The 26,161-nt window shown below is 45.8% G+C and overlaps 1 protein-coding gene across 1 annotated transcript in view; it reads right to left on the bottom strand.

Annotated features, from left to right (window-relative positions):
* MDN1 (midasin AAA ATPase 1) overlaps positions 1-26,161 on the bottom strand; it is a 1,740,009-nt gene that overhangs the window by 1,267,121 nt on the left and 446,727 nt on the right. Inside the window, exon 23 of the mRNA XM_069235499.1 lies at positions 20,740-20,891. Within this exon, the coding sequence (XP_069091600.1) occupies positions 20,740-20,891 (152 nt within the window). The remainder of the gene's footprint in view (positions 1-20,739; positions 20,892-26,161) is intronic.

Consider the following 26,161-nt stretch of genomic DNA (forward strand, 5'->3'; position numbering starts at 1 on the left):
ACTCACTGGCACTTATTCTAGACTTCTAATGTACTTGGTTCTGTTTTCTAACAACGTAATGAGGATTCAAACAAGCAACAAGGATTACGTGCAACTACTGATAAAACTGACACAGCCCCTTTGAATTTTTCCTCTGAGGACTAAGAATTAAGAACAAACGTCTAAAGTTCACATAAAATGACTACAATGTTTTTTTTTTTTTTTTTTTTTTTTTTTTAACTCTGCTGCAACTATAACTGGAGTGACACCGATCATGGTAGAGTCTAGAATCTCAGTCCTCCACACACTTGGGAAGGATTGGAAGAGTATTAATCAAACAAACAAGTTACTTATCTTTAGAAGCACTCTTTCTGATGGAAACTGTCTAACGATAGATTCCTCACTTTGTGAATAGTCCCCAAAGTCATCAGGTGGGATCCAGAAACCCAAAAACAGTACATCTGCGTGCCGCTAGGTAGCGTTGTGCGGTGGCGTGCTGACATCATTCTGCTTTGGAAATGACTAGAGAGGCCACATATAGGTCCATTAAAAGTTGGGGGGGGGTGATGTTGGGAGGAAATGTGGTGTATATGGAGTAGTTGTGCTACCTCACTGTGTAATACACTTACCAACCTCTTTAGGGGAAGTAGGTTTTGCTTGTTAAACCCTTTAGCTCAATCCTGGGTAGCAAGGTTTACAAAAAGAAACAATTGGAAAGCATTTAAACAGCACAAAAACAATTGAAGAACAAATAAACAAGACATGAAGAAGTCCAGCAGCAATTTATAAAAATAAACTATCGATCCTGATCATAGGGGCGACGTTTCTCAAAATTCTTTCTATGCTGGTAGATGTCCAGTGGTCACCGGACTACCAGTCACCTGGTATTGCGGCGAGAGGAAAAAATCCTTCCCTGGGCAATAATTCAATATTCTGGGCAAGTAACATGCACACTGACAAATATCCTGGGTCCAGTAGACCCAGGTAACATTTTGTGTACTAGGTCCTGGTCTCTGATGCTGCACAGCGGTGCTTGGCGGCAGTGTGAAGTTTCTGGGCTACCAACTAGCCTCAGCAAGCAACATCAGCTGTTGAGGTCAGCAAAAGAAGACACCCAGAGAAGACTAAAAAAAAAAGGCAGTGGATTCCTGAAGAAAGAAGACCTGTTGAGTCACAATGGAGTCCAAGAGGAGTAGGACGTACTACCCACCTGTAGGAAAAGTGTTACTGTTGGCATGCCACCCCCCCCCCCCCCCCCCCCACACACACACACACTTCTTGCCTAGTGTTGATTCCAACTTCGATTGAAAGTGTCTTGGGACCCTGCTATGCAGGCCCCAGCACCAGTGTTCTCACCTAAAACTGTACCTTTGCTTCCACAATTGGAACAGCCCTGGCAAAAAGTTAGGTCCCTTGTAAAAGGTACCCATGGTACCAAGGGCCCTGTGGCCAGGGAAGGTTCCTAAGGGCTGCAGCATGTACTATGCCACCTTAGGGGACCCCCTCACTCAGCACATGCACACTACCTTGCAGCTTGTGTGTGCTGGTGGGGAGAAAGACAGTCAACATGTCACCCCTCTCAGGGTGCCATGCCCACAAACCACTGCCTGTGGCATAGGTAAGTCACCCCTCTAGCAGGCCTTACAGCCCTAAGGCAGGGTGCACTATACCAAAGGTGAGGGCATAGTTCCATGAGCAATATGCCCCTACAGTGTCTAAGTCCATGCTTAGACATTGTAAGTGCAGAGTAACCATATTGAGTACATGGGCTGGGAGTTTGTCACAACAAACTCCACAGGTCCATGATGGCTTCAATGAAGGTTTGAAAGTTTGGTATCAAACTTCTCACCGCAATAGACTCAAACAGATGCCAGTGTTGCATTTATTGTACAATGCACCCAGAGGGCATCTCAGAGATGACTCCTGTATTTTAACCAACCATTTAGTATAAGGCTGGCCAGTCTGTGCCAGCCTGCCAATGAGACAGGTTTCTGATCTCATGGGATGCGCCTTTGTGCTCTCTGAGGCCAGAAACAAAGCCTGCTCTGGGTGGAAGTGTGTCACCCCTCCCTGTGCAGAAACTGTAACACTTGGTGGTGTGCCTCAAGGGCTCAGGCCTCCTGGTACAGCACCCCAGGGCACTCCACCTACCGGAGATGCCTGCCCACTGGACTAATCCCCACTTTTGGCAGCAAGTCCAGCGGGACAATTAGTTAAAACAGAGATGAGTGACCACTCCAGCTAGGAGCACCCTTTAGGTGTCCAGAGCTGAGGTGACCCCCTCCCTGCAGAATCCTGCATCTTGTTTTGGAGGACAGGGACCAATAGGGATGGGAATGTGCCCCCCTCCCCCAAAGGGAGTGGGCCCAAGGAGGGTGTAGACACCCTCAGGGACAGTAGGGTCCTCTGACCCCTGTAACACCCCTAAATCTAGGATTTAAGGGCTCCCCTAAATCTAGCTCACCAGATTCCTGGCAACCTCAAGAAGAAAAGAAGAAAGGACTGCTAAGCCGAATCCAGCAGAGAAGACTCCAGACACCAACTGACGTGGCCCCATCCCTCCTGGCCAGTCTGCAGCTTCAGAAGCCCTGCTACAAGAAGGAGACATCCTGCAGGATCAGCGACTTCTCGAAACCCTCAGAGGACTGCCTGTCCAAGAACTCCTGAGGACAGCGGCCCTGTCCACAACAACCTCCAGGGACTCCAAAACCGCCCCAGATCCGCGAGTGCTGCCCACTCTGCATCTGACACCCACAGCCTGTGTCCAGGTGGCCCACCGGTTCAGAGCAGGTCCCCAGACGATTGTGATCTTGTGTCCACCCTGGGTTGACCCCTCTCGGCTAACACAACAACCCCTGCAGCCTAAATCAAGAAACACTACCCCCCCCCCCCCCCAACCGCGAGAGAACCAGACGAAGATTCCAGATGCCTCAAGGTACCCCTTCACCTGCAATCCCCTGGCCTTGGGCAATCCGACCACCGGTTCAGCAAGTTCAGTAGGCAGCCCTCCTCCTTGTCCAGCCTGTGGTTTCCCGGAACCAACCCCCTGGAACCAGCCTCCAGCATATTTGTGACCCCCAGAGTCCCTCTATTGAAAAGCATTGGGAGCTCAATGCTGTTTGCCCCCTGCACAGCCGGCCCTACCAGTGCCGCTGAGGGGGTGTGTTTGGTGTTTACCTGTGGCCCTTCCGGTGCTAACCTAACCCCTAACCCCCCCCAGGTATGCCCTCCAAAGTCACGGATACTTACTTGCTAGCAGATCTGTTATTGAGAGCCCCCCATTCTCCATAGGATCTCATTTTAAATCAGACACCAACTTTTACCTCTGCACCCAGCTGCCACATTGTTGCTGGTATTGTACGTTTGGGGGTCAACCTGAACATTGACCTATGGACATCCTAACCCCCAGAGACAGGAACTGTAAGCAGAGTAGTTACCGCAAAACTACACTAACACTCCCCTAGGACTGTGTTGAAAATTACACTAATTGTCAACCTTTGAAACAGAAAATTGCTACTTAATTGTAAGTATTTGTCTTTGCCAAATCTAAACCAAAGTATCTTTGATACCTAAACTTGATATGTACTTGAAAATGTCCTTTACTGCAACAAGATCATTTTGGTTCTAGAAATAAAGTAACAAAATATATTTTTGCTATATAAAAACAATTGGCTTGGAGTTATTCATTAAGTGTGTGCCTCATTTATTACCTGTGTGGGTACAACAAATGCTTTGCACTACCCTCTTATCAGCTCGAACACACTACCACAAAAGAGAGCATTAGTATTATCTACATTAACCTCGGTTAAGTCCCTGGACTACGTGCACACTATATCTCATTTTGATATGTTTTCGAGTCACGAGATCGAGTGACTCCTCCTCTTCGGTTCTATTGCACATGGGACATCGACTCCATTGTTAGATCGTTTTCCAGCAAAGGGCAAGGAAGGAGTGATAGAGTATATAGGTAAAAGATAAGAGATGTCCATGCTAACGCAAATATATATATTTATCCATATGTACAAATGTTTTTAACTTAAACAACTACAGGCTCCCAGGGAGGTGGGAGGGTGCATGTGAATCTGCAGCGGAACATGCCACGAATAGATGTACACTGGGTAAGTGACATTTTCCGTTCGATGGCATGTGTAGCTGCAGATACCCATGCTGTGCATAGACTACAAAGCAGTTTGTCCTCCCATAAAAATAGCGGTGGTTAGCCTGTAGGAGTTGAAGTTGTTTGAAATAATGTTCTGAGTACAGCTTGGCCTACTGTGGCTTGTTGTTGTGATAAAACGTCTAGAGAGTAGTGAATGTATGTGGTGTTGACCAAGTGGCTGCTTTACATATTTCAGCCATTGGTATATTCCCTAAAAAGCTGTGGTAGCACCGTGTTCCTTGTAGAATGTACTTTAGGAGTAAGTAAGAGTTGTCTTTTGGCTTTAATGTAGCACGCTTGGATGCATCTTACAATCCATCTTGCTAAACCATGTTTTGATATGGGATTGCCTGTATGAGGTTTTTGGAAGGCTACAATAGTTGTTTAGTCTTTCTGAATGGTTTAGTTCTGTCTATATAGTGCATTAAAGCTTTTTTGATGTCTAATGTATGTAGAGCTCTTTCTGCCACAGAACCTGGCTGTGGGAAGAAGACTGGCAGTTCCAATGTTTGATTTATATGAAATGGTGATCCGACCTTTGGAGGAAATTTTAGGTTTGTTCTTAGTACAACTTTATGCTTGTGTAATTGGAAGAACTGTTCTTCAAGAGTAAACGCTTGGATTTCACGGACTCTTCTTAAAGAAGTAATTGCCACTAGGAAGGCAACCTTCCATGTTAAGAATTGCATTTGGCAGGAGTGCATGAGCTCAAATGGTGGTCCCATAAGTCGTGTAAGCACTATATTTTAAGAGGGTACTGGAGGTGTCCTGGGTGGAATGATGTTTTAAACCTTCCATTAAAGCTTTAATGACAGGGACTCTAAATAAGGAGCTGTGCTGTATATTTTGTAAATATGCTGAAATTGCAGTAAGATTATTTTTTTATTTAAGAAAATGCTAAATTTGATTTTTGTAAATGAAGTAAATAGCATACAATGTCTTGTATTGGTGCTGTTAGAGGGCCAATATGCTTAGATTGACAGGCATACACAAATATTTTCAATTTGTTTGCATAGCACTGTCTAGTAGTGGGTTTTCTTGCTTGTTTAATAACTTCCGTGCATTCTGATGGGAGTTGTAAATACCCAAACTCTATGACCTCAGGAGCCAAATTGCTTGATTGAGTGTTTTGGAATTTGGGTGCCCGATTTGGCCATTGTTTTGTGTCAACAGATCTGGTCTGTCTCGAAGTTTGGAGTGTGTTACTACTGACAGGTCTAATGATGTTGTGTACCACGGTTGGCGTGCCCATGTTGGCGCTATGAGTATCATGTTGAGTGAAGTTTGTCGCAACTGGTTGACTAGAAACGGAAGGAGTGGGAAAGGGGGAAAAGCGTAAGCAAATATCCCTGACCAATTGATCCATAGAGCATTGCCCTTGGAAAAGGGATGTGGGTGCCTGGATGCGAGGTTTTGGCATTTTGTGTTTTCGCTTGTGGTGAACAGATCTATGTTTGGTGTTCCCCATTGCTGAAAGTATTTTTGAAGTACCCGAGGATGAATCTCCCATTTGTGTGTTTGTTGGTGATTTCTGCTGAGGATATCCGCCAACTGATTGTCTATCCTGGAATGTATGGTGCTAACAGGTAAATTTGGCTGTGGATTGCCCATTTCCAAATTTTCTGGGCTAGACGGGAGAGTTGGGATGAATGTGTCCCTCCCTGTTTGTTTAGGTAATACATGGTTGTCATGTTGTCTGTTTTGATAGGAACATTCTTTTGCGTGAGAAGAGGTTGAGAAGCTTTGAGTGCTAGGAAGACAGCTAACAACTCCAAGTGGTTTATGTGTAGCGGTTTGTGTTTGGCATCCCATTGCCCTTGAATGTTGTGATTGTTTAGGTGAGCTCCCCAACCAATCACTGATGCATCTATTGTAATTATGGTCTGAGGCACAGGGTCTTGAAATGGCCGCCCTTTGTTTAGATTTGTGGAATTCCATCACTGAAGGGACATGCATTTTTGGCGTTCTATCAACACTAGATCTTGAAGTTGACCGTGTGCCTGTGACCATTGTTGTGCAAGGCACTGTTGTAAGGGCCACATGTTTAGTCTTGCGTGTGGAACAATTGCAATACATGATGCCATCATCCCTAAATTCTTCGTGACAAATCTGACAGTGTATCGTTGATTTGTCTGTATTTGTGTGATTACATTTTGGAAAGCTTGTATCCTTTGTGTATTTGGACATGCTAGAGCTTTCTGAGTATTTAGTATTGCACCCAAATACTGGTGTATTTGTGCCGGTTGTATGTGTGATTTTTGGTAGTTTATTGAGAACCCTAGTGTGTGCAAGGTTTGAATTACATAATGTGTATGATTATGGCATTGCGTATGACTGTTTGATTTTATTAGCCGATCATCTATATATGGAAAGACATGTATATGTTGTCTTCTTAGGTAGGCTGCGACTACCGCTAGGCACTTTGTGAATACCCTTGGAGCTGTTGTTATTCCAAAGGGCAACACTTTGAACTGATAGGGCTTTACTTGAATAACAAACCTGAGATATTTTCAGTGCGCAGGATGGATGGGTATATGGAAATACGCATCTTTGAGGTCTAATGCTGTCAAGAAATCGTGTTTTTGTAGTAGTTGGATGACATTCTGTAGAGTTACCATATGAAAATTTTCTGACAGGATGTATAGATTGAGGGTCCTGAGATCTAATATTGGCCTGAGGGTGCCATCTTTTTTGGGAATTAGAAAATATATAGTGAGTAAACTCCTGTCCCTATTTGAGATTGTGGTACCAATTTTATAGCTTGTTTGAATAGTAGAGAGTGGACCTCTTCTTTTAACAGACTGATGTGTTCTGTGGATAGTTTGTGTGACCTTGGTGGAATATATGGAGGAGTGTGTATCAACTCTAGGCAGCAGCCATGTCAGATAATGAAAATGTCACTTACCCAGTGTACATCTGTTCGTGGCATCAGTCGCAGTAGATTTGCATGTTCTGCAATAGCTCGCCATCTGGTGTTGGGCCGGAGTGTTACAAGTTGTTTTTCTTCGAAGAAGTCTTTCGAGTCACGGGACCGAGTGACTCCTCCTTTTGTCTCCATTGCGCATGGGCGTCGACTCCATCTTCGATTGTTTTTCCCCGCAGAGGGTGAGGTAGGAGTTGAATTGTAGTAATAGTGCCCATGCAATGGTGTGACTAAGTATGCACCTATTTAAGGTTGAGATGATACATATATAAATAATTGAAGTTAACTTCCAAACTGCTACAGGCTCCCGGGGAGGCGGGTGGGCACATGCGAATCTACTGCGACTGATGCCACGAACAGATGTACACTGGGTAAGTGACATTTTCAGTTCGATGGCATCTGACGCTGTAGATACGCATGTTCTGCATAGACTAGTAAGCAGTTATTTCCCCCAAAAGCGGTGGATCAGCCTGTAGGAGTGGAAGTAGTCTGAAATAATGTCCTTAATACGGCTTGACCTACTGTGGCTTGTTGTGCGGATAACACGTCTACACAGTAGTGCTTGGTGAATGTGTGAGGCGTAGACCATGTGGCTGCCTTACATATTTCTTGCATTGGGATGTTTCCTAGAAAGGCCATGGTAGCACCTTTCTTTCTGGTTGAGTGTGCCCTTGGTGTAATGGGCAGCTGTCGTTTAGCTTTAAGGTAGCAGATTTGGATGCATATAACTATCCATCTGGCTATACCTTGTTTTGAAATTGGGTTTCCTGCATGAGGTTTTTGAAATGCAATAAAGAGTTGTTTAGTCTTTCTGATGTTCTTTGTTCTGTCAATGTAATACATCAATGCTCTTTTGACATCTAATGTATGTAGTGCCCTTTCAGCTACGGTATCTGGCTGTGGAAAGAACACTGGAAGTTCCACTGTTTGATTTAGATGGAACGGTGAAATAACCTTTGGCAAAAATTTAGGATTGGTCCTTAGGACGACTTTATTTTTGTGTAGTTGTATAAAAGGTTCCTGTATAGTAAACGCCTGAATCTCGCTTACTCTTCTCAGGGAAGTAATGGCGATGAGAAATGCCACCTTCCAGGTTAGGAACTGTATGTCGCAGGAGTGCATGGGTTCAAAAGGTGGACCCATAAGTCTAGTTAGGACAACATTTAGGTTCCATGAAGGAACAGGTAGTGTTCTTGGTGGTATAATTCTCCTAAGGCCCTCCATGAATGCTTTAATGACTGGTATTTTATATAGGGAAGTTGAATAGGTAGTCTGCAGGTATGCAGATATTGCTGCAAGGTGAATCTTAATGGAAGAGAAAGCTAGGTTAGATTTTTGTAAGTGAAGCAAGTAACCCACTACATGTTCTGGAGTTGTGTGTAATGGTTGTATTTGATTAATATGGCAGTAGCAAACAAACCTCTTCCATTTACTTGCATAGCAGTGCCTGGTGGATGGCCTTCTTGCTTGTTTTATGACTTCCATACATTCTTGGGTAAGTTGTAAGTGCCCGAATTCTAGGATTTCAGGAGCCAGATTGCTAGATTCAGCGATGCTGGATCTGGGTGTCTGATGTTTTGGTTGTGCTGTGTCAACAGATCTGGCCTGTTGGGCAATTTGATGCAGGGTACCACTGATAGGTCTAGCAGCGTTGTGTACCAGGGTTGCCTTGCCCAAGTTGGTGCTATCAATATGAGTTTGAGTTTGCTTTGACTGAGTTTGTTTACCAGGTAAGGAAGGAGAGGGAGAGGAGGAAAAGCGTAAGCAAATATCCCTGACCAGTTCATCCATAGGGCATTGCCTTGGGATTGTTTGTGTGGGTATCTGGATGCGAAGTTTTGGCATTTTGCGTTCTCCCTTGTCGCAAACAAGTCTATCTGAGGTGTTCCCCAGAGTTTGAAATAAGTGTTCAGAATTTGGGGGTGAATTTCCCATTCGTGGACCTGTTGGTGATCTCGAGAGAGATTGTCTGCGAGTTGATTTTGTATCCCTGGTATAAACTGTGCAATTAGGCGAATTTGGTTGTGAATTGCCCAATGCCAAATTTTTTGTGCTAGCAGGCTTAACTGCGTGGAGTGCGTCCCTCCCTGCTTGTTTAGATAATACATTGTTGTCATGTTGTCTGTTTTGACGAGAATGTATTTGTGAACTATTATTGGTTGGAAAGCTTTTAGTGCTTGAAAAACTGCTAGAAGTTCTAGGTGATTGATATGCAGTTTTGTTTGATGTACGTTCCATTGTCCTTGTATGCTGTGTTGATCGAGGTGTGCTCCCCACCCTGTCATGGAAGCATCTGTTATTACGTATTGTGGCACTGGGTCTTGGAAAGGCCGCCCCTTGTTTAAATTTATGTTGTTCCACCACAGAAGCGAGAGGTAAGTTTGGCGGTCTATTAACACCAGATCTAGAAGGTGACCCTGTGCTTGAGACCACTGTGATGCTAGGCATTGTTGTAAGGGCCTCATGTGCAGTCTTGCGTTTGGGACAATGGCTATGCATGATGACATCATGCCTAGGAGTTGTAATACCATCTTTGCCTGTATCTTTTGTGTTGGATACATGCGTTGTATGATGGTGTTGAAATTTTGAATTCTTTGTGGACTTGGAGTGGCTACTCCTTTTGATGTGTCTATTATGGCTCCCAGGTATTGTTGTACCTTGCGTGGCAGAATTTTGGATTTTGTGAAATTGACGGTGAACCCAAGTTTGAAGAGGGTTTGTATGATATGATTTGTGTGATTTGAGCACTCTATTAACGAATGGGCCTTGATTAGCCAGTCGTCTAGATATGGGAACACATGTATTTGCTGCCTTCTTATGTGTGCTGCGACTACTGCTAGACATTTGGTAAAGACTCTTGGTGCGGTTGTTAATCCGAAAGGCAGTACCTTGAATTGGTAATGTATTCCTTTGAATACAAACCTTAGGTATTTCCTGTGCGATGGGTGTATTGGTATATGGAAATAAGCATCCTTGAGGTCTAAAGTTGCCATGTAGTCGTGCAGTTTTAGCAATGGCAATACTTCTTGTAGTGTGACCATGTGGAAGTGGTCTGATTTGATGAAAGTGTTCACTACTCTGAGGTCTAGGATTGGTCTCAGCGTTTTGTCCTTCTTTGGTATCAGAAAGTACAGTGAGTAAACTCCTGTGTTTATTTGTGTGTTTGGCACTAATTCGATTGCATTCTTTTGCAATAGTGCCTGCACTTCTATCTCCAGGAGATTGGAATGGTGTGTTGTTAAATTTTGTGCTTTTGGTGGTATGTTTGGAGGGAATTGTAGAAATTCTATGCAATAACCATGTTGGATAATTGCTAGAACCCAAGTGTCTGTAGTGATTTCCTCCCATGCTTTGTAATAATGACCTATTCTTCCCCCCACTGGTGTTGTGTGGAGGGGGTGAGTGACATGTGAGTCATTGTTTAGTAGTAGGGGTTTTGGGGCTTTGAAATCTCCCTCTATTTCTAGGGAATTGCCCTCCTCTATATTGTCCCCGAAAACCTCCTCTATACTGTCCCTGGTAAGTGGACGGTGTTGCTTGTGAGGTGCTGGCTTGTGTGCTTTGACCCCGAAACCCCCCTCGAAAGGGCGTTTTACGGAATGTGCTGTAATTCCCTCTGCTCTGCGGGGAGTAGAGTGCGCCCATGGCTTTGGCAGTGTCCGTATCTTTTTTGAGTTTCTCAATCGCTGTGTCCACTTCTGGACCGAACAGTTCTTTTTCATTAAAAGGCATATTGAGAACTGCTTGTTGAATCTCTGGTTTAAATCCAGACGTTCGGAGCCATGCATGCCTTCTGATAGTTACAGATGTATTAATTGTCCGTGCAGCTGTATCTGCAGCGTCCATGGAGGAACGTATCTGGTTGTTGGAGATGGTTTGTCCCTCCTCAACCACTTGTTTTGCCCTATTTTGGAAGTCCTTGGGCAGATGTTCAATGAGATGTTGCATCTCGTCCCAGTGGGCTCGGTCATAGCGCGCAAGTAGTGCCTGGGAGTTCGCGATGCGCCACTGGTTTGCAGCTTGTGCTGCGACTCTCTTACCAGCTGCATCGAACTTGCGGCTTTCTTTATCTGGGGGTGGTGCATCTCCAGATGTGTGAGAGTTGGCCCTTTTCCTAGCTGCTCCTACAACAACAGAGTCTGGTGGCAGCTGTGTAGTGATGAAAACCGGGTCCGTAGGAGGCGGCTTATACTTTTTTTCCACCCTTGGTGTGATTGCCCTACTTTTGACCGGCTCCTTAAATATGTCTTTTGCGTGCCGGAGCATACCAGGGAGCATAGGCAGGCTTTGGTAGGAGCTGTGGGTGGAGGAGAGTGTGTTGAACAAGAAATCATCCTCGACCTGTTCTGAGTGGAGGCTTACGTTGTGAAATTGTGCTGCTCTAGCCACCACCTGAGAGTACGCGGTGCTGTCTTCTGGTGGAGATGGCTTTGTAGGGTATGCCTCCGGGCTGTTATCTGACACTGGGGCGTCGTATAGGTCCCATGCGTCCTGATCTTGGTCACCCTGGCTCATGGTGGTGTGAGCTGGGGAGTGTGATGGAGTTTGTGCTGGTGAAATGTTAATCACGGGCGGAGGAGAGGGTGGTGGTGTAACTCTTTTCACCACTTTTGGTTGTGGTGCTTGTTCCGTCTGGAACTCCAACCTTCTCTTTCTCCTAATGGGGGGAAGGGTGCTTATTTTTCCTGTCCCCTGCTGAATGAAGATACGCTTTTGCGTATGGTCCACATCAGTTGCTTGTAGCTCTTCCTCAAACCTATGCTTTTGCATTTGGGAGGTTAGCGAGTGCTCTTCTGTATAAGAGCCTGAAGCTGGGTCGCTTGCAGTTTGTTTCGGCATCGAAACTTTGTCTGCGTGTTTTTTCGGCTCCGAGGTGACTTTTTTCCTTTTCGGGGCCGAAACCTCTCGGCGTCGATCTGTTTCGGTGCCGCTGTCTCGGCGTCGAGCCGTGTCCACACCGGCATCTCGGTGTCGAGGCTTGTCTCCAGCACTTTCTCGGTCCCGAGAAGGCTGCGTGCCGGTGTCTCGACCGGAGTCGGACGATCTCGGCACTGTTTGGGCCTTTTTCGGTGCCGACGGTCGGTCACCGAATTTATGGGTCGAGCCATGGCCTGGTGGCAGTGGCGTCCCCTGGGCCTTGTAAATGTTTCTTTGTGTGGTTTTCGACGTCTTACTCACGGTTTGTGTATCGTCGAATCCTTCGGAGTCTGAGTCTTGGATCGAGAAGGTACCTTCTTCTTCCTGTTCCTCGAACTCCCGTTGGGCTGTCGGTGCGGACGCCATTTGAAGTCTTCTGGCTCGACGGTCTCGGAGTGTTTTTCGGGACCGGAACGCACGACAGGCCTCGCAGGTGTCTTCGCTGTGCTCAGGTGACAGGCACAGGTTGCAGACCAAGTGTTGGTCTGTGTAGGGGTATTTATTGTGGCATTTGGGGCAGAAACGGAACGGGGTCCGTTCCATCGGCGTTCTTCAGCACGCGGTCGGGCCGACCAGGCCCCGACGGAGGATCGAAAAACTACCCCGAAGGGCACCGGAGCTCTTCGATCTTCGATGCGGTGTGGAATCTAAGTACGCCGATCCCGAACGCAACAATACCGAAGAAAATCTTCCGAAATTAGCTAATTTTCCGTTCCGAAACTCGGAGCGACAGGAACACGTCCGAACCCGATGGCGGAAAAAAAACAATCGAAGATGGAGTCGACGCCCATGCGCAATGGAGACAAAAGGAGGAGTCACTCGGTCCCGTGACTCGAAAGACTTCTTCGAAGAAAAACAACTTGTAACACTCCGGCCCAACACCAGATGGCGAGCTATTGCAGAACATGCGTATCTACAGCGACAGATGCCATCGAACATGGTAGTACCCAATTGTCCGTGGTCATGTTTTGCCAATTTGTGTGGAACTGTTGTAGTCTTCCCCCCACAGGAGGGGTGTGGAGTGAAAGGGAATGAGGTAAGTCAATGTTTAGGGTGGTGTGGAGGTTGCTTAGAGGTCTGAAATTTGCCTCTATTTCTGGGGTACTGTCCCCTATACATGCCCCTAAAACCACCCAGTTGGTATTGCGGTTGGTAGGTTGGTTTTGCCGGTCATGCGAATGCCTCTTGTCTGTGGCCAGAACCCACCTCGAAACTGAGATTACCGAAAGGATCCCCTGTATTGTGTCGAGTACAGTGCGCCCATTGCTTTTTTCTGTGTCTGAACCCTTTCTTAATTTTTCTATGGCTGTGTCAACTTCTGGCACAAAAAGATATATATATATATATATATATATATATTTTTTTTAAATCGAACGGCATATTTAACACTGCCTGCTGTATTTCTGGTTTAAATCCAGAAGATCTGAGCCATGCATGCCTGTGTATTGTGACTGCAGTATTGACACTTCTAGCAGCGGTGTCTGCTGCATCTAGGGCAGATCGTATATGATTGTTAGTAATGGCTTGCCCTTCTTCCACTACTTGTTGTGCTCTTTTTCTTTTTTGGTGTTCTTTGGAGAGATGCTGGATTATGTCTTGCATCTCGTCCCAATGGGCTCTGTCATAGCGAGCTAAAAGTGCTTGTGAGTTGGCTATCCTCCACTGATTTGCTGCCTGGGATGCAACTCTTTTCCCTGCAGCATCGAATTTCCGGCTCTCTATCAGGTGGGGGAGCATCTCCTGATGACTGGCTGTTTGCTCTTTTTCTGACAGCGCTAACTACCACAGAATCTGGAGGTACCTGATGGGTGATGTAATCTGGGTCGGAAGGTGCAGGTTTATATTTTTTCTCTATCCTAGGTGTTATTATACGTGCCTTAACAGGTTCACTAAATATCTGATCTGCGTGTTCTTACTGATTTATACAGGGCCACTGTCCACAGAAGTTTCTTGGTCCTTTGTACTTGCAGTGCAGCACTGAGTTGGCAGCAGTCGGTAGGCCCGCAGGATGCATCTCTGTTGCAGGTTCTTTCAATCAGGAGACAGGCCAGTAGGTCTGGGGCAAAAGCAGGTGTCGGCTTCCTTCTTGTATGCTGGGTTTTCAGGTTAGCAGTCCTTCCTTGTAGGTCGTCCGGATTCTCATTTCCTGGGTTCAGGGTAGCCCCTAAATACTAAATTTAGGGGTGAGTTAGGGTTGGAGGGCAGTAGCCAATGGCTGCTGTCCCGGAGTGCGGCTACACCCTCCTTGTGCCTCCTACCTTTGGGAAGAGGGGCACTTCCCTATTCCTATTTGGTTAAATCCTCTAAAGCAAGATGGAGGATTTTCTAAGAAGGGGGTCACATCAGTTCTGGTCACCTTAGGGTTGAACCAGGCTGAGGGGCTGACTCCTTGTTTTTCTCATTATCTCCCCGGACTTGCCGCCAAAAGTGGGGGCAGTGTCCGGGGGGCAGGCATCTCCACTAGCTGTAGTGCCCTGGGGCGTTGTAACACCAGGCAGGAGCCTTTGAGGCTCATTGCCAGGTGTTACAGTTTCTGTAGGGGGAGGTGTGAAGCACATCCACCCAGGACAGGCTTAGTTACTGGTCACAAAGTGCACAAAGGTACTCACCCCATGTGGCCAGAAACTGGTCTGGAAGTGGCAGGATGGCATAGACTGGTCAGCCTAGCACTAGCAGTTGGGCCGGCATGCATGGGCATCTCTAAGATGCCCTCTGTGTGCAATTCTCAATAAATCCCACACTGTCATCAGTGTGGATTTATTGTGCTGAGATGTTTAATACCAAACTTCCCAGTATTCAGTGTAGCCATTATGGAATTGTGGAGTTTGTGTTTGACTAACTCCCAGACCATATACTCTTTATGGCTACCCTGCACTTACAATGTCTAAGAATTGACTTAGACACTGTAGGGGCATAGTGCTCATGCAGCTATGCCCTCACCTGTGGTATAGTGCACCCTGCCTTAGGGATGTAAGGCCTGCTAGAGGGGTGACTTACCTATGCCACAGGCACTGGGTTGTGGGCATGGCACTTTGAGGGGAGTGCCATGCCAACTCTGTCTTTTTCTCCCCACCAGCACACACAAGCTGTGAGGCAGTGTGCATGTGCTGAGTGAGGGGTCCCCAGGGTGGCATAAGACATGCTGTAGCCCTTAGAGACCTTCCCTGACCACAGGGCCCTTGGTACAAGGGGTACCATTTACAAGGGACTCAACTGTGTGCCAGGGCTGTGCCAATTGTGGAGACAAAGGTACCGTTTTAGGGAAAGAACACTGGTGTTGGGGCCTGGTTAGCAGGGTCCCAGCACACTTTCAATCAAAGCTGGCTGGCATCAACAGAAGGCAAAAAGTTAGGGGGTAACCATGCCAACAGTGGCATTTTCCTACACTTAAACACTGCAAGTAAACAGGGAAGCCATCTTAAGGTATGTACTGGGCATTATGTACTGGGCACTAGTTGGCAAGCATTTTCCAGCTAAATAATGGTTTCACTGAAACCTATGGTGTTGGGTATTAAACACATCATCGTAATAAATCTATGCTGATACCAGTCTTGGATTGATTATGACATACACCTGGAGGGCACCCTAGAGGCCCCCCCTAAAACCTGCTAGTCCTCTACTGTGCTGTTTGACTGATATTGAACAGTGACACCACAGAAATGTTTGCAGCCCTCTGGAAGGGGGTGGGCTGACACTCTGGGGCCAGAAACAATGCCTGCTCCAGAGGAAGGTGTTTTCAATTCCTCCAGCAGGATGGCTAGTGAATCGGCATACCAAGGCCAGGGGCTTCAAAGAACCTGCCGCATTTGGAATTCCGTCCCCAGCTTCCCCAAGACCGATGAGTTGCCACCCCTGACCCAACACCCATTTTGCACTGGGACAGATAGGACATTAGCTATGCAGGAAGGCATGGTGCACTGCCAGGCTAGATACAGCCCTAAGGTGGGCAAGCCTGATGTGTTCCATAAAAGAAGGGTTGTACTGCCTTGTTTTGGTGGAACTATGAACTCTGGGATAGGGTTAAGCCCACTTCACACAGGAAGTGATCATATAGGGGGTCACCCCAAAGTTAAGTGGCCCATTGGCTACTACCCTACACTCAACTCCACTCCCCTCCCCTAAATGCCCTGATATTCAGAAATTAGGTGGCCCTGTTAAACAAGAAAAACAGACTCGACTAACTGAAGAAAGAAGAGGACAAAGAAGAACCAAGGAAGCAAAAACTGTGGACTGCTGGTGGAATTTTGCACAAAGCACTCCCTACTTAACTGCTCCTGTCCCGACAACCTGACTAGCCCTGCAGCTGTGCATCCTCCAAAAGACTCAGAGGGTCCCCAGCACTTTGCTGAGGCATCAACATTTCCCTTGAAGTATAAGAACCACTTCCCTGAATCCTGCAGGCACTAACTGCAATGTCCGGTTCACAACCCTGCTAACCACCGGGCCCACTGATGCAGAAATTGGCTAGGAGGAAGTCATCGAGCTCCAGCAGGACCGACCCATCTCACCAAAAAGAGAGAAGACCCCAGGACCTACCAGAGCCAAACTGCACCAATACCCAGGGTACCGGACCCCATGCAACAACCAGAGCCTGTTTGAGTCGAGACCGGACTGCAATGCCATCAACAGACCAGCTGTCGAGACATCAGTATCACAGAGGCCATCACTGAGAGTGGGCCGGCTGCCCTGTTTTTATCTCCTTCTTGCAAGTACACCCTAGCATTGTGGGCGCCTTGATGCAGAGCACCAATCAAAACCTACCGTACCCGAGCTCCACGGCCCAGGTCTACGAAAATCGATGGTATTTCCTTGCTCCGAAGGACCCCCATCGACCAAGTACCCCCATAGGGACCTCCCAGGCTACTCTCCAAGTCTTTCACTGCAGTCTGTTTCTACGTGGTCTCCCTCTAAAGCAACCGTGCAGTGCGCATGGAACCAGACATGTCCAGCACTTCTGTACCCACACTACCCCAGGCAGGTAAAACTGAATTGCAGTGTTCCTTATAACTTTGTTTCCCTAGTGCCCTAAGACCAAAAAGGGACCCCTGTGAATCGACTGCAAGGATCCCTATGCAATATAAGTACTTTATACAAAGGAAGTTACTTTACCACGTAAAAAGGCATTTGAGTGAATTGTTACTTACCTGCAACAATTGATAAACTGAAACAGTACTTACACTCTTGTGACATTCCATAAAAGTAACTATATTTTTCTAAAATTGGTCTCCAGTTTCTTCTTCAGTGAGTGTCTCACTTATTGACTGTGTTCAACAAATGCCTGGCACTACCCTTTGATAAGTCTACGGCAGGCCTTATAGCCCTAAGGCAGGGTACATTATATTACATTTGAAGCTAGGTCTGCAGGAGCAGATATGCCCCTTTGCCGTCTAGTTCAATTACAAGTGAACAGAGAAGCCATCTTAAGTATATGTACCTGGCATTGGTCATGTCGCAGAGTCCCCCAGCTACATGATAGTTTTACTGAAACCTATGGTGCTTGGTACCAAACAGTTTGTCCTAATAAATCCAAACTGATGCCAGTATTGGGTCTATAAGGACATTAGCCCAGAGGGCACCTTAGAAGTGCCCCTGAACCTACTTGCCCTTCAGTGTTGCTGGCTGACCGGTATTGACCAGTATGCCACCACAGACTAGTTTCTCACTCCCCTGCAGGAGAGAGACAGAGGTCTCTGGGGTCAGTAAACAATCAATGCCTGCTCCAGAGAAGGTGTCATCGCCTCCTCCAGCAGGATTGTTAGTGAATATGCTTAACAAGACCAGGGGCTTCAAAGCCCCTGCCACCTCTGTTATGTGACCCCCCAGCTTCCTCCAGACCTGGAGAATGCCACCCCCTGCCATGACACCCATCTGGCACTAGCACAGACAGGAAATTATCTATGCAGTAGGTGTGCTGCTCCAGCCCTAAGGTGGGCTACCTGTTGTGCTCCACGAAAGAAGGGTTCCACCATCTTGGTTTTGGTGGAACTAGGCACTCTAGCTAAAGAAAATGCCCACTCCCCACAGGAAGTGGTCATCTGGGGGTATAGACACCTTAAGGGTTAAGTAGCCCATTGGTTACTACCCTACACTCCCCTGAACGTCCCTAAATTTAGTATTTAGGTAGGCCCCTGACACTGGGAACTCAGATTTGCCTGAGTACAATAGAAAGAAGGACAAAGAAAAGCCGAAGAAATGAGAACTGTGCATTAGCTGTGCGCTTGGTACAAAACCCTGCCGGCATGCTCCTGTCCTGACAATTTCAAATACCAAACTTGCCCTGCACCTGTGCATCCTCCTAGAACAGTGGTCTTCAAACGTTTGAATTTCACGGGCCCTAATCCCGTGAAAAAAAAAAGCACTGTGGCCCCCCTCCTCATATTTCATAATAATTCTATTAAATTGGCAATTTTTAAATATGTCAGAATTATTTAAACATTGCATTTAAGTTCCAATACTGTTTTAAAAATGCAATCCAAGTATTTCAAACATACTATTCTGTTCAGGCAGGCCTTACTAACCTGTACAAGTATCCACGGTGTGAATATCAGATGGCACATTACAGAACGGTTTAATGCGGCTTGTGTTTTTTCAGCTTAAACCAAAGCCTTGTCAGCAGAATAATGCTTCTTTCTGCAAGAGCCTGCCCCCTCCCCCCCACCTACCCACCCCACCCCTCCGCCGCCCAGGATCCAGCCACCCGGTTTGAAGACCCCTGTCCTAGAGCCTTGGAAGTTTGCCAGCACTTCGGCCAACCGCCCAGGATCTCCCTTGGAGTGGAGGAGCCTCTTTCCTGCACCAACACGCACCAGCTGAGAGCTTCCCGGTCCCATGGTCTGCTGACCCTTGGGTCCACCGAGTGAGCAACTTCCTGGGAAGAGGATACCGAGTGTCTAGGAGGTCAGCCCCGTCGACCCATCCAGTTCGAGATGCTCAGCACGGGTGGGACCTCCCTGCTCCAATACCCAGGGTACCGCTGCTTGCTGCACGCACCAAGGATTGTTTTTATTCAGTACGAATACAGCAGCCAAAACTTATCAGCACAACATGGGACTTCGAGAGAGGCCAGCTCCACGCCAGCAGTCGTCCTTCTGTGTTTCTTTCTCCTCTTCTGCAGGTGCACCAGAACCATGAGAGCCTCAAACTTGTCAACCCGCCGAACACATATATGCAGCCAAGCCTTCCAGCTCGAGTACATGGAAGCGGACAGTGCCTCTGTGGTCTTGAGATCCAAGACCCCTTCTGGGTTCTGCCAGACAGATTCTCCCCCCCATCCCACCACCACCAGTCTTCACTTATAGTCTTTTCTTACAGGTACTATTTCCCATTGTCTTTAGCGTGTAGCGTTCGAGACCCTTTGCTGTGTATGCTTCTCTCATAGGAAAACACTACCTAGTTTGAGACTCATGCCTCAAATCTGACAGCTGTATTTTCTGTCATTTCTAATATCGCTACTTCAAAAAGTACCAGATCGCGAAGATCTTGGAGTCTAAATTGATACAGAAATCTATATTACTTTTCTAAATTGTGTCTCATTTACTGACTCTGTGTGTATGACAAATGCTGAACACATATGGAATAAATAATTAAAACCCCGTAAACCAATAAGGTTTGTCTGGACTGTCTACACAGTGTGTTTCCTTTTGGTACACTACATAAAAAGCCAGCTTCGTTAAGTCACACAGCCCACACTCCAGCGATAGATCGCTAACAAAATTTGAAAAATGGGTTTTCACCAAGTCCAAAGCTAAACAATTGCTTTACAAAACATAAAACCTTGTGAACATCCCTATGGACATTGGCAAATCCCTTGCCCAAAGCTGTTGGAAAAGCGAAATTAAGCATCTCTTTACATCCACACGAGTGGGATGGCTTTGTCCACAGAATCTGTACCTCCTTCATCAACTTAGCAGAGAAAGAAACATATTAATTGCCAGAATCACAATAGAATGTATAGCCCTGCTGGTCTCACCAAGTAGAAACCCGACATGACAGACACCTGCTGGTGACGCTGCGGCCAGATTGGCACTCTTGCACCCTGGCACTCGAGATTACACAAACTCAAGAGATATTTGGACGAGGTGCTCAAAGACATCAATTAGATTTTTGAGACTGAGGTTACCCGCCTCCCTAGCTATACACTGCTGGCACTCACCAACTAACTGACTTACTCATTCAGCTCATAAAGGGGAAAGCTATAATGCTCACTCTCAGTGCTTCTAGATAAGTAATCATATCAAAAAGCGGTGCAGAGTGTACATCTGCCCACTCCGCCTGGCTACATAAATTGTGGGGTACTATAGATTGAAAGAACCTCAAGGCGTCCGCAGACCACACGCTGCTAAGCTTCACAAAAATTTAAGGACAGTATCAATTTTCTGGCTCAGGACTTCTGAGAATTCACCTGCCCTCTATCTCTGGGTACTCGGACTAACAGGGGCGGGATCCTACATACTCACTGTTCAAACTCAATTCAGGTCTGCTAAGGTGACCTGCCTACTCACCTCTGAACTCTAAACTGCCTCACAACTCCTGCCTAGACCGATGGTACCTCTACTACCCTCCCTCATCCTCTCCATCCTCCTTTTTCCAAGTTGCATCCCCTCCCCCACTTTCCTGCATTCACCCATTACTTCACCTCACTGGTCTTTGTAAGTAGGTGAGAGCGTGTGTTTTCTAAATACAAATAAAGAGATTTGAAGATTTAAACAAAACATTTACATGTGTAATGATGAGAACTGAATTACTGATAAAGGAACCATACCCTGCTGATACCACTCTTGCAAGGTCTTTCAAGTTCAGCGTAACTGATGGAGTCAGAATGTAGCTCTCATCTATAGCAGGCTCTTTATCTCCAACAGGAATCCAGTAGCCTTCCATCTGTTTGAAATGGCCACCTTTTGGTTCTGGAAGGGGCTATAGAAAAATACAAATTAACACTGGTGAAAACAGTGAAGCACAATTATATTGTGGTTGCAAGCCCACCAAGATTATGGCAAGAAACACACAAAAAAAACAGATAAGATAATGAAAGACCGTGTTTCAGAGTCTAAATAAGTAATTATACACCTTACTGTCACTTGAGTGCATTCTACATTACAGTATAGCAAAATTACACATCTTGCAGTTAGACTTTCATCACATCTGCAACAGGTGTGAAACCAGGAAAAATAGTGAAAGGCATGTAATTTGAACAGGAAATAAAGATTTGGAACTTGCCGATATGAAGAATTGGGCAATATACAGTGGTGATCTGAAGAGCAAGCACCTGTTCCCATGTCTGTGAGGAAATGCAGCATACTATATGGTGTGGTTGTGTGACTTCACAGTGTAATACGCTACCAAGCCCATTAGGACCAGTGAATTTTAGTTTGTGAAACCTTATCTCAGCCCAGTGTAGCTGTGACTTTGAGCAGTTAGGCTTACACAAAGGAACAAATGTAAAGCAGCAAAACAATTGAAGAAAGAAACTCAGCACTCCAGAAAGCCAACCCCAATTTATGAAAATATAGTTTATACTTTTGATTTAATTGACACCAAAAACAAAATAGCTACACCAGAGGTTTCCAGAGTTATGGATTGTACAAAAAAACTTTATATCAAGACTTTTCATTCAAGCCTCAACCGGCTAACATACCTATTTACACAGTAATGCTTTGTATATTTATGTGGTGTAGACCATGTGGCAGCTTTGCATATCTTTGCCATTGGTATGTTTCCTAAAAATGCCATAGAGGCACCTTTTTTTCCAAGTGGAATGAGCTTTAAGTGTGATTAAAAGTTGTCGTTTTGCCTTAATGTAACATGCTTGAATACATTAAACAATCCATCTAGCTAAGATGGGATTACCTTTATGTGGCTGTTCAAAGGTAACGAAAAGCTGCTTAGTTTTTCTAAATTATTTTGTTCTATCCACATAATACAGTTGAGCTCTTTTAAGGCCAAGACCGTGAAGGACTCTTTCTGCGGTTGAATCTGGCTGTGGGAAGAAGACTGGCAATTCCACAGTTTGGTTTATGTGAAAAGGGGATACAACGTTTGGCAGAAATTTTGGATTAGTTATAAAAAAGGTTCAAGAGTGAATGCCTGTATTTCACGAACCCTTCTTAATGAAGTATTCGCTACTAGGAAAGCAACTTTGCAGGTTAGGCATTGAATCTCAAAAGGAATGCATGGGTTCAAAAGATGGGCCCATTAGTCTTGTGAGTACAATATTGAGATTCCAAGCAGGAACTGGTGGTGTCCTAGGTGGAATAATACGTTTTAGTCCTTCCATGAAGGCTTTGGTAACTGGAACTCTAAAGAGAGTTATGTTGTATAGTCTGCAAATATGCTAATAAGGCAGTAAGATGAATTTTAACAGATGAGAAAGCTAAATCTGACTTCTGTAAATGAAGTAGGTAACATACAATATCTTGTATTGATGCTGTAAGTGGGTCAGAAATTTTAGATTGACAGTAATAAACAAATCGTTTCCATTTGTTAGCATAGCATTGTCTAGTTGTAGGCTTGCATGCTTGTTTGAGAACTTCCATTCATTCTAATAGAAGTTGCAAGTATCTAATTTCTATGACTTCTGGATCCAAATGGCTAAGTTGAGAGCACTGGGATTTGGATGTCTGATTTGTCCTTTGTTTTGTGTTAGGAAATCCGGTCTGTTACCAGTTGATCAATAGAGCATTGCCCTTGGACAGAGGCTGTGGGTGTCTGGATGCGTAGTTTTGGCATTCTGCATTTTCGCTTGTTGCAAATAGGTCCATTTCTGGTGTCCCCCACTTTTGAAAGTACTGATAAAGTACCTGAGAGTGAATCTCCCATTCATGTATCCGTTTCTGTGTTCTGCTTAGGAGATCCACTAGCTGATTGTGGATTCCTGGGAAGCATTCTGCTAGCAGATGAATGCGATTGTGAATTGCCCATTTCCATATTATTTGGGTTAGAAGGCACAGTTGAGATGAATGTGTCCCACCTTGTTTCTTTAGGTAATACATGGTCGTCATATTGTCTATTTTGATAAAAACTGTCTTGTGTTTGAGAAGTGGTTTAAACGCTTTTAGGGCAAGGAAGACAGCTAATAATTCTAAATGGTTTATACGAAAATATTGCTGTTTTGAATCCCATTCCCCTTGAATAGTAAGGCTTTTGAGATGAGCTAACCATCCTATCATCAATGCATCTGTTATTGTGGTCTGAGGCACAGGGTTGTGAAATGACCTCCCCTTCATTAAATTGCTGAGATTCCACCATTGAAGGGACCTATGTGTTTGCCTGTAACACTAGATCTTGCAATTGATCCTGTGCTTGAGACCATTCCTGTGAGAGGCACTGTTGTAGTGTTCTCATGTTTAGTCTTGCATGTGGTACTATTGCTATGCAGGATGCCATCATTCCCAATAGTTTCATGATAAATCTTACTGTGTATTGTTGATTTGGCTGAATTTGTGCTATGAAATTTTGGAAAGCTTGTATCCTTTGTGAATTTGGATAGGCGAAGGCTTTTTGCGTATTGAGAATAGCACCTAGGTAAGGTTGCACCTGTGCTGGCTGAAGATGGGACTTTTGGTAGTTGAGAGTGAACCCTAATGTATGTAGGGTTTCTACTGTGTATTGAATGTGTTGTTGACATTGTATAAAATTGCTTGATTTTATTAGCCAATCGTCTAGATAAGGAAAGACATTTATGTGTTGTCTTTTTAGGTAAGCTGCTACTACCGCTAGACATTTTGTGAATACTCTGGGAGCGGTTATGCCGAATGGCAGTACTCTGAATTGGTAATGTTTTCCTGGTATCACAAACCTTCGGTATTTTATGTGAGCTGGATGATTTGGTATACGGGAATAAGCATCTTTGAGGTCTAATGCAGTATGCAACCTTGTTTTTGTAGTAGTGGAATGACTTCCTGCAGAGTTACCATGTGAAAGTGTTCTGACAGGATATATAGATTTAGTGGTCTGAGATCTAGAATGGGTCTGAGAGTACCATCCTTTTTGGGAATCCGAGAATTTTCTTGCGGGTCGAACCATGGCTCTCTGACAGTGGTGCACCCAAGGCCTTCGATGATCTTTTAGGAGTAGGTGTTGGGGCAGTCGTACTCACGTGCTGACAGGCAGTGACAAGTCTTCTTCGGAATCTGTGTCCTGGATGGAAACTGCCGTCTGCACCTGTTCTTCCTCCAAGGTGTCAATATACTCAGTACTCTTCTATGCCATTTCCAGTCTCGTTGCTCTCTGGTCACGTAGGGTCTTCTTGGGTCAGAACGATAGACAGGCTTCACAATCCTCTTCTCGGTGATTGGGAGAGAGACGCAGATTACATACGAGGTGTTGGTCTTTGTATGGAAATTTTGCATGACATCAGGGACAGATCGAAATGGAGTCCGATCTATCAGACTTCGACGTGGTAGGCCCTAACAGGCCCAAGTTAGGCGCTCGTGCCCAGAAGGGCGAAATGTTGTTTTCGACAATACTATCGGTTTGACTATAGGTGGAAACATGAACAAAACAATACAGACGGTCAAGAAAGTTATCAAAAGTTTCAGATTCAAAATCTCAGAGCACGAGGAAACCCGTCCGAACCAGACAGCGGAAAGAAAACAATCTAACAATGGAGACGATACCCATGCGCAGTATGACCGAGAGGAGGACTCACTTGATCCTGTGACTCCAAAAAGACTTCTTCGAAGAAAAACAACTTATAACACTCAGAGCCCAACACTAGATGGCGGAAGCAATGCATAGCATGTGTATATGCAGCTACACATGCCATCGAACGTACATCTATTTGCTACCAGTTCTCTAGCAGCTTTAGTCTTCAAAACAATGCACATACATCAACTGACGCGTTTCAACTGTAGCTTTTAAGCAGCAATAAAAGTCAAGTAACTCTTGTGATAATGTTTCTGCGAGATCAGGATCGGAATTTTGTCTAGTGGCAGTTTTGATGCCATAAAGTAGCGCAGAAGGTTTATATGCCTACTGCAAAGATTAAAACTGTATTACAACCCAGAGAGCAGGTACATGTGGCGGCAAGCACAGAGAGAGTGCTCTCCTGGAAGCTCCCAATTTAGTTCAGCCCCAAATTCCACCGCCCACATCGTATTGTGGAGACATTAAAATTATCTATCACAAAATATAAGGAAATGCCTCCTTGGCATCGTTACCCCCTGACTTTTTGCCTTTGCTGATGCTGTGTTTTGATTTGAAAGTGTGCTGAGGCCTGCTAACCAGGCCCCAGCACCAGTGTTCTTTCCCTAACCTGTACTTTTGTTTTACACAATTGGCACACCCTGGCATCCAGGTAAGTCCCTTGTAACTGGTACCCCTGGTACCAAGGGCCCTGATGCCAGGGAAGGTCTCTAAGGGCTGCAGCATATCTTATGCCACCCTGGGGACCCCTCACTCAGCACAGACACACTGCTTGCCAGCTTGTGTGTGCTGGTGAGAACAAAACGAGTAAGTCGACATGGCACTCCCCTCAGGGTTCCATGCCAACCTCAAACTGCCTATGCAGTATAGATAAGTCACCCCTCTAGCAGGCCTTACAGCCCTAAGGCAGGGTGCACTATACCATAGGTGAGGGCACCGGTGCATGAGCACTGTGCCCCTACAGTGTCTAAGCAAAACCTTAGACATTGTAAGTGCAGGGTAGCCATAAGAGTATATGGTCTGGGAGTCTGTCAAACACGAACTCCACAGCACCATAATGGCTACACTGAAAACTGGGAAGTTTGGTATCAAACTTCTCAGCACAATAAATGCACACTGATGCCAGTGTACATTTTATTGTAAAATACACCACAGAGGGCACCTTAGAGGTGCCCCCTGAAACTGTAACCAACTACCTGTGTAGGCTGACTGGTTCTAGCAGCCTGCCACACTCGAGACATGTTGCTGGCCCCATGGGGAGAGTGCCTTTGTCACTCTGAGGCCAGTAACAAAGCCTGCACTGGGTGGAGATGCTAACACCTCCCCCAGGTAGGAGCTTTAACACCTGGCGGTGAGCCTCAAAGGCTCACCCCCTTTGTTCCAGCACCGCAGGGCACTCCAGCTGGTGGAGTTGCCCGCCCCCTCCGGTCACGGCCCCACTTTTGGCGGCAAGGCCGGAGGAAATAATGAGAATAACAAGGAGGAGTCACTGGCCAGTCAGGAAAGCCCCTAAGGTGTCCTGAGCTGAAGTGACTAACTTT

Source organism: Pleurodeles waltl, chromosome 5, assembly GCF_031143425.1.
Source record: "Pleurodeles waltl isolate 20211129_DDA chromosome 5, aPleWal1.hap1.20221129, whole genome shotgun sequence".
In the NCBI taxonomy this organism is placed as follows: Eukaryota; Metazoa; Chordata; class Amphibia; order Caudata; family Salamandridae; genus Pleurodeles; species Pleurodeles waltl.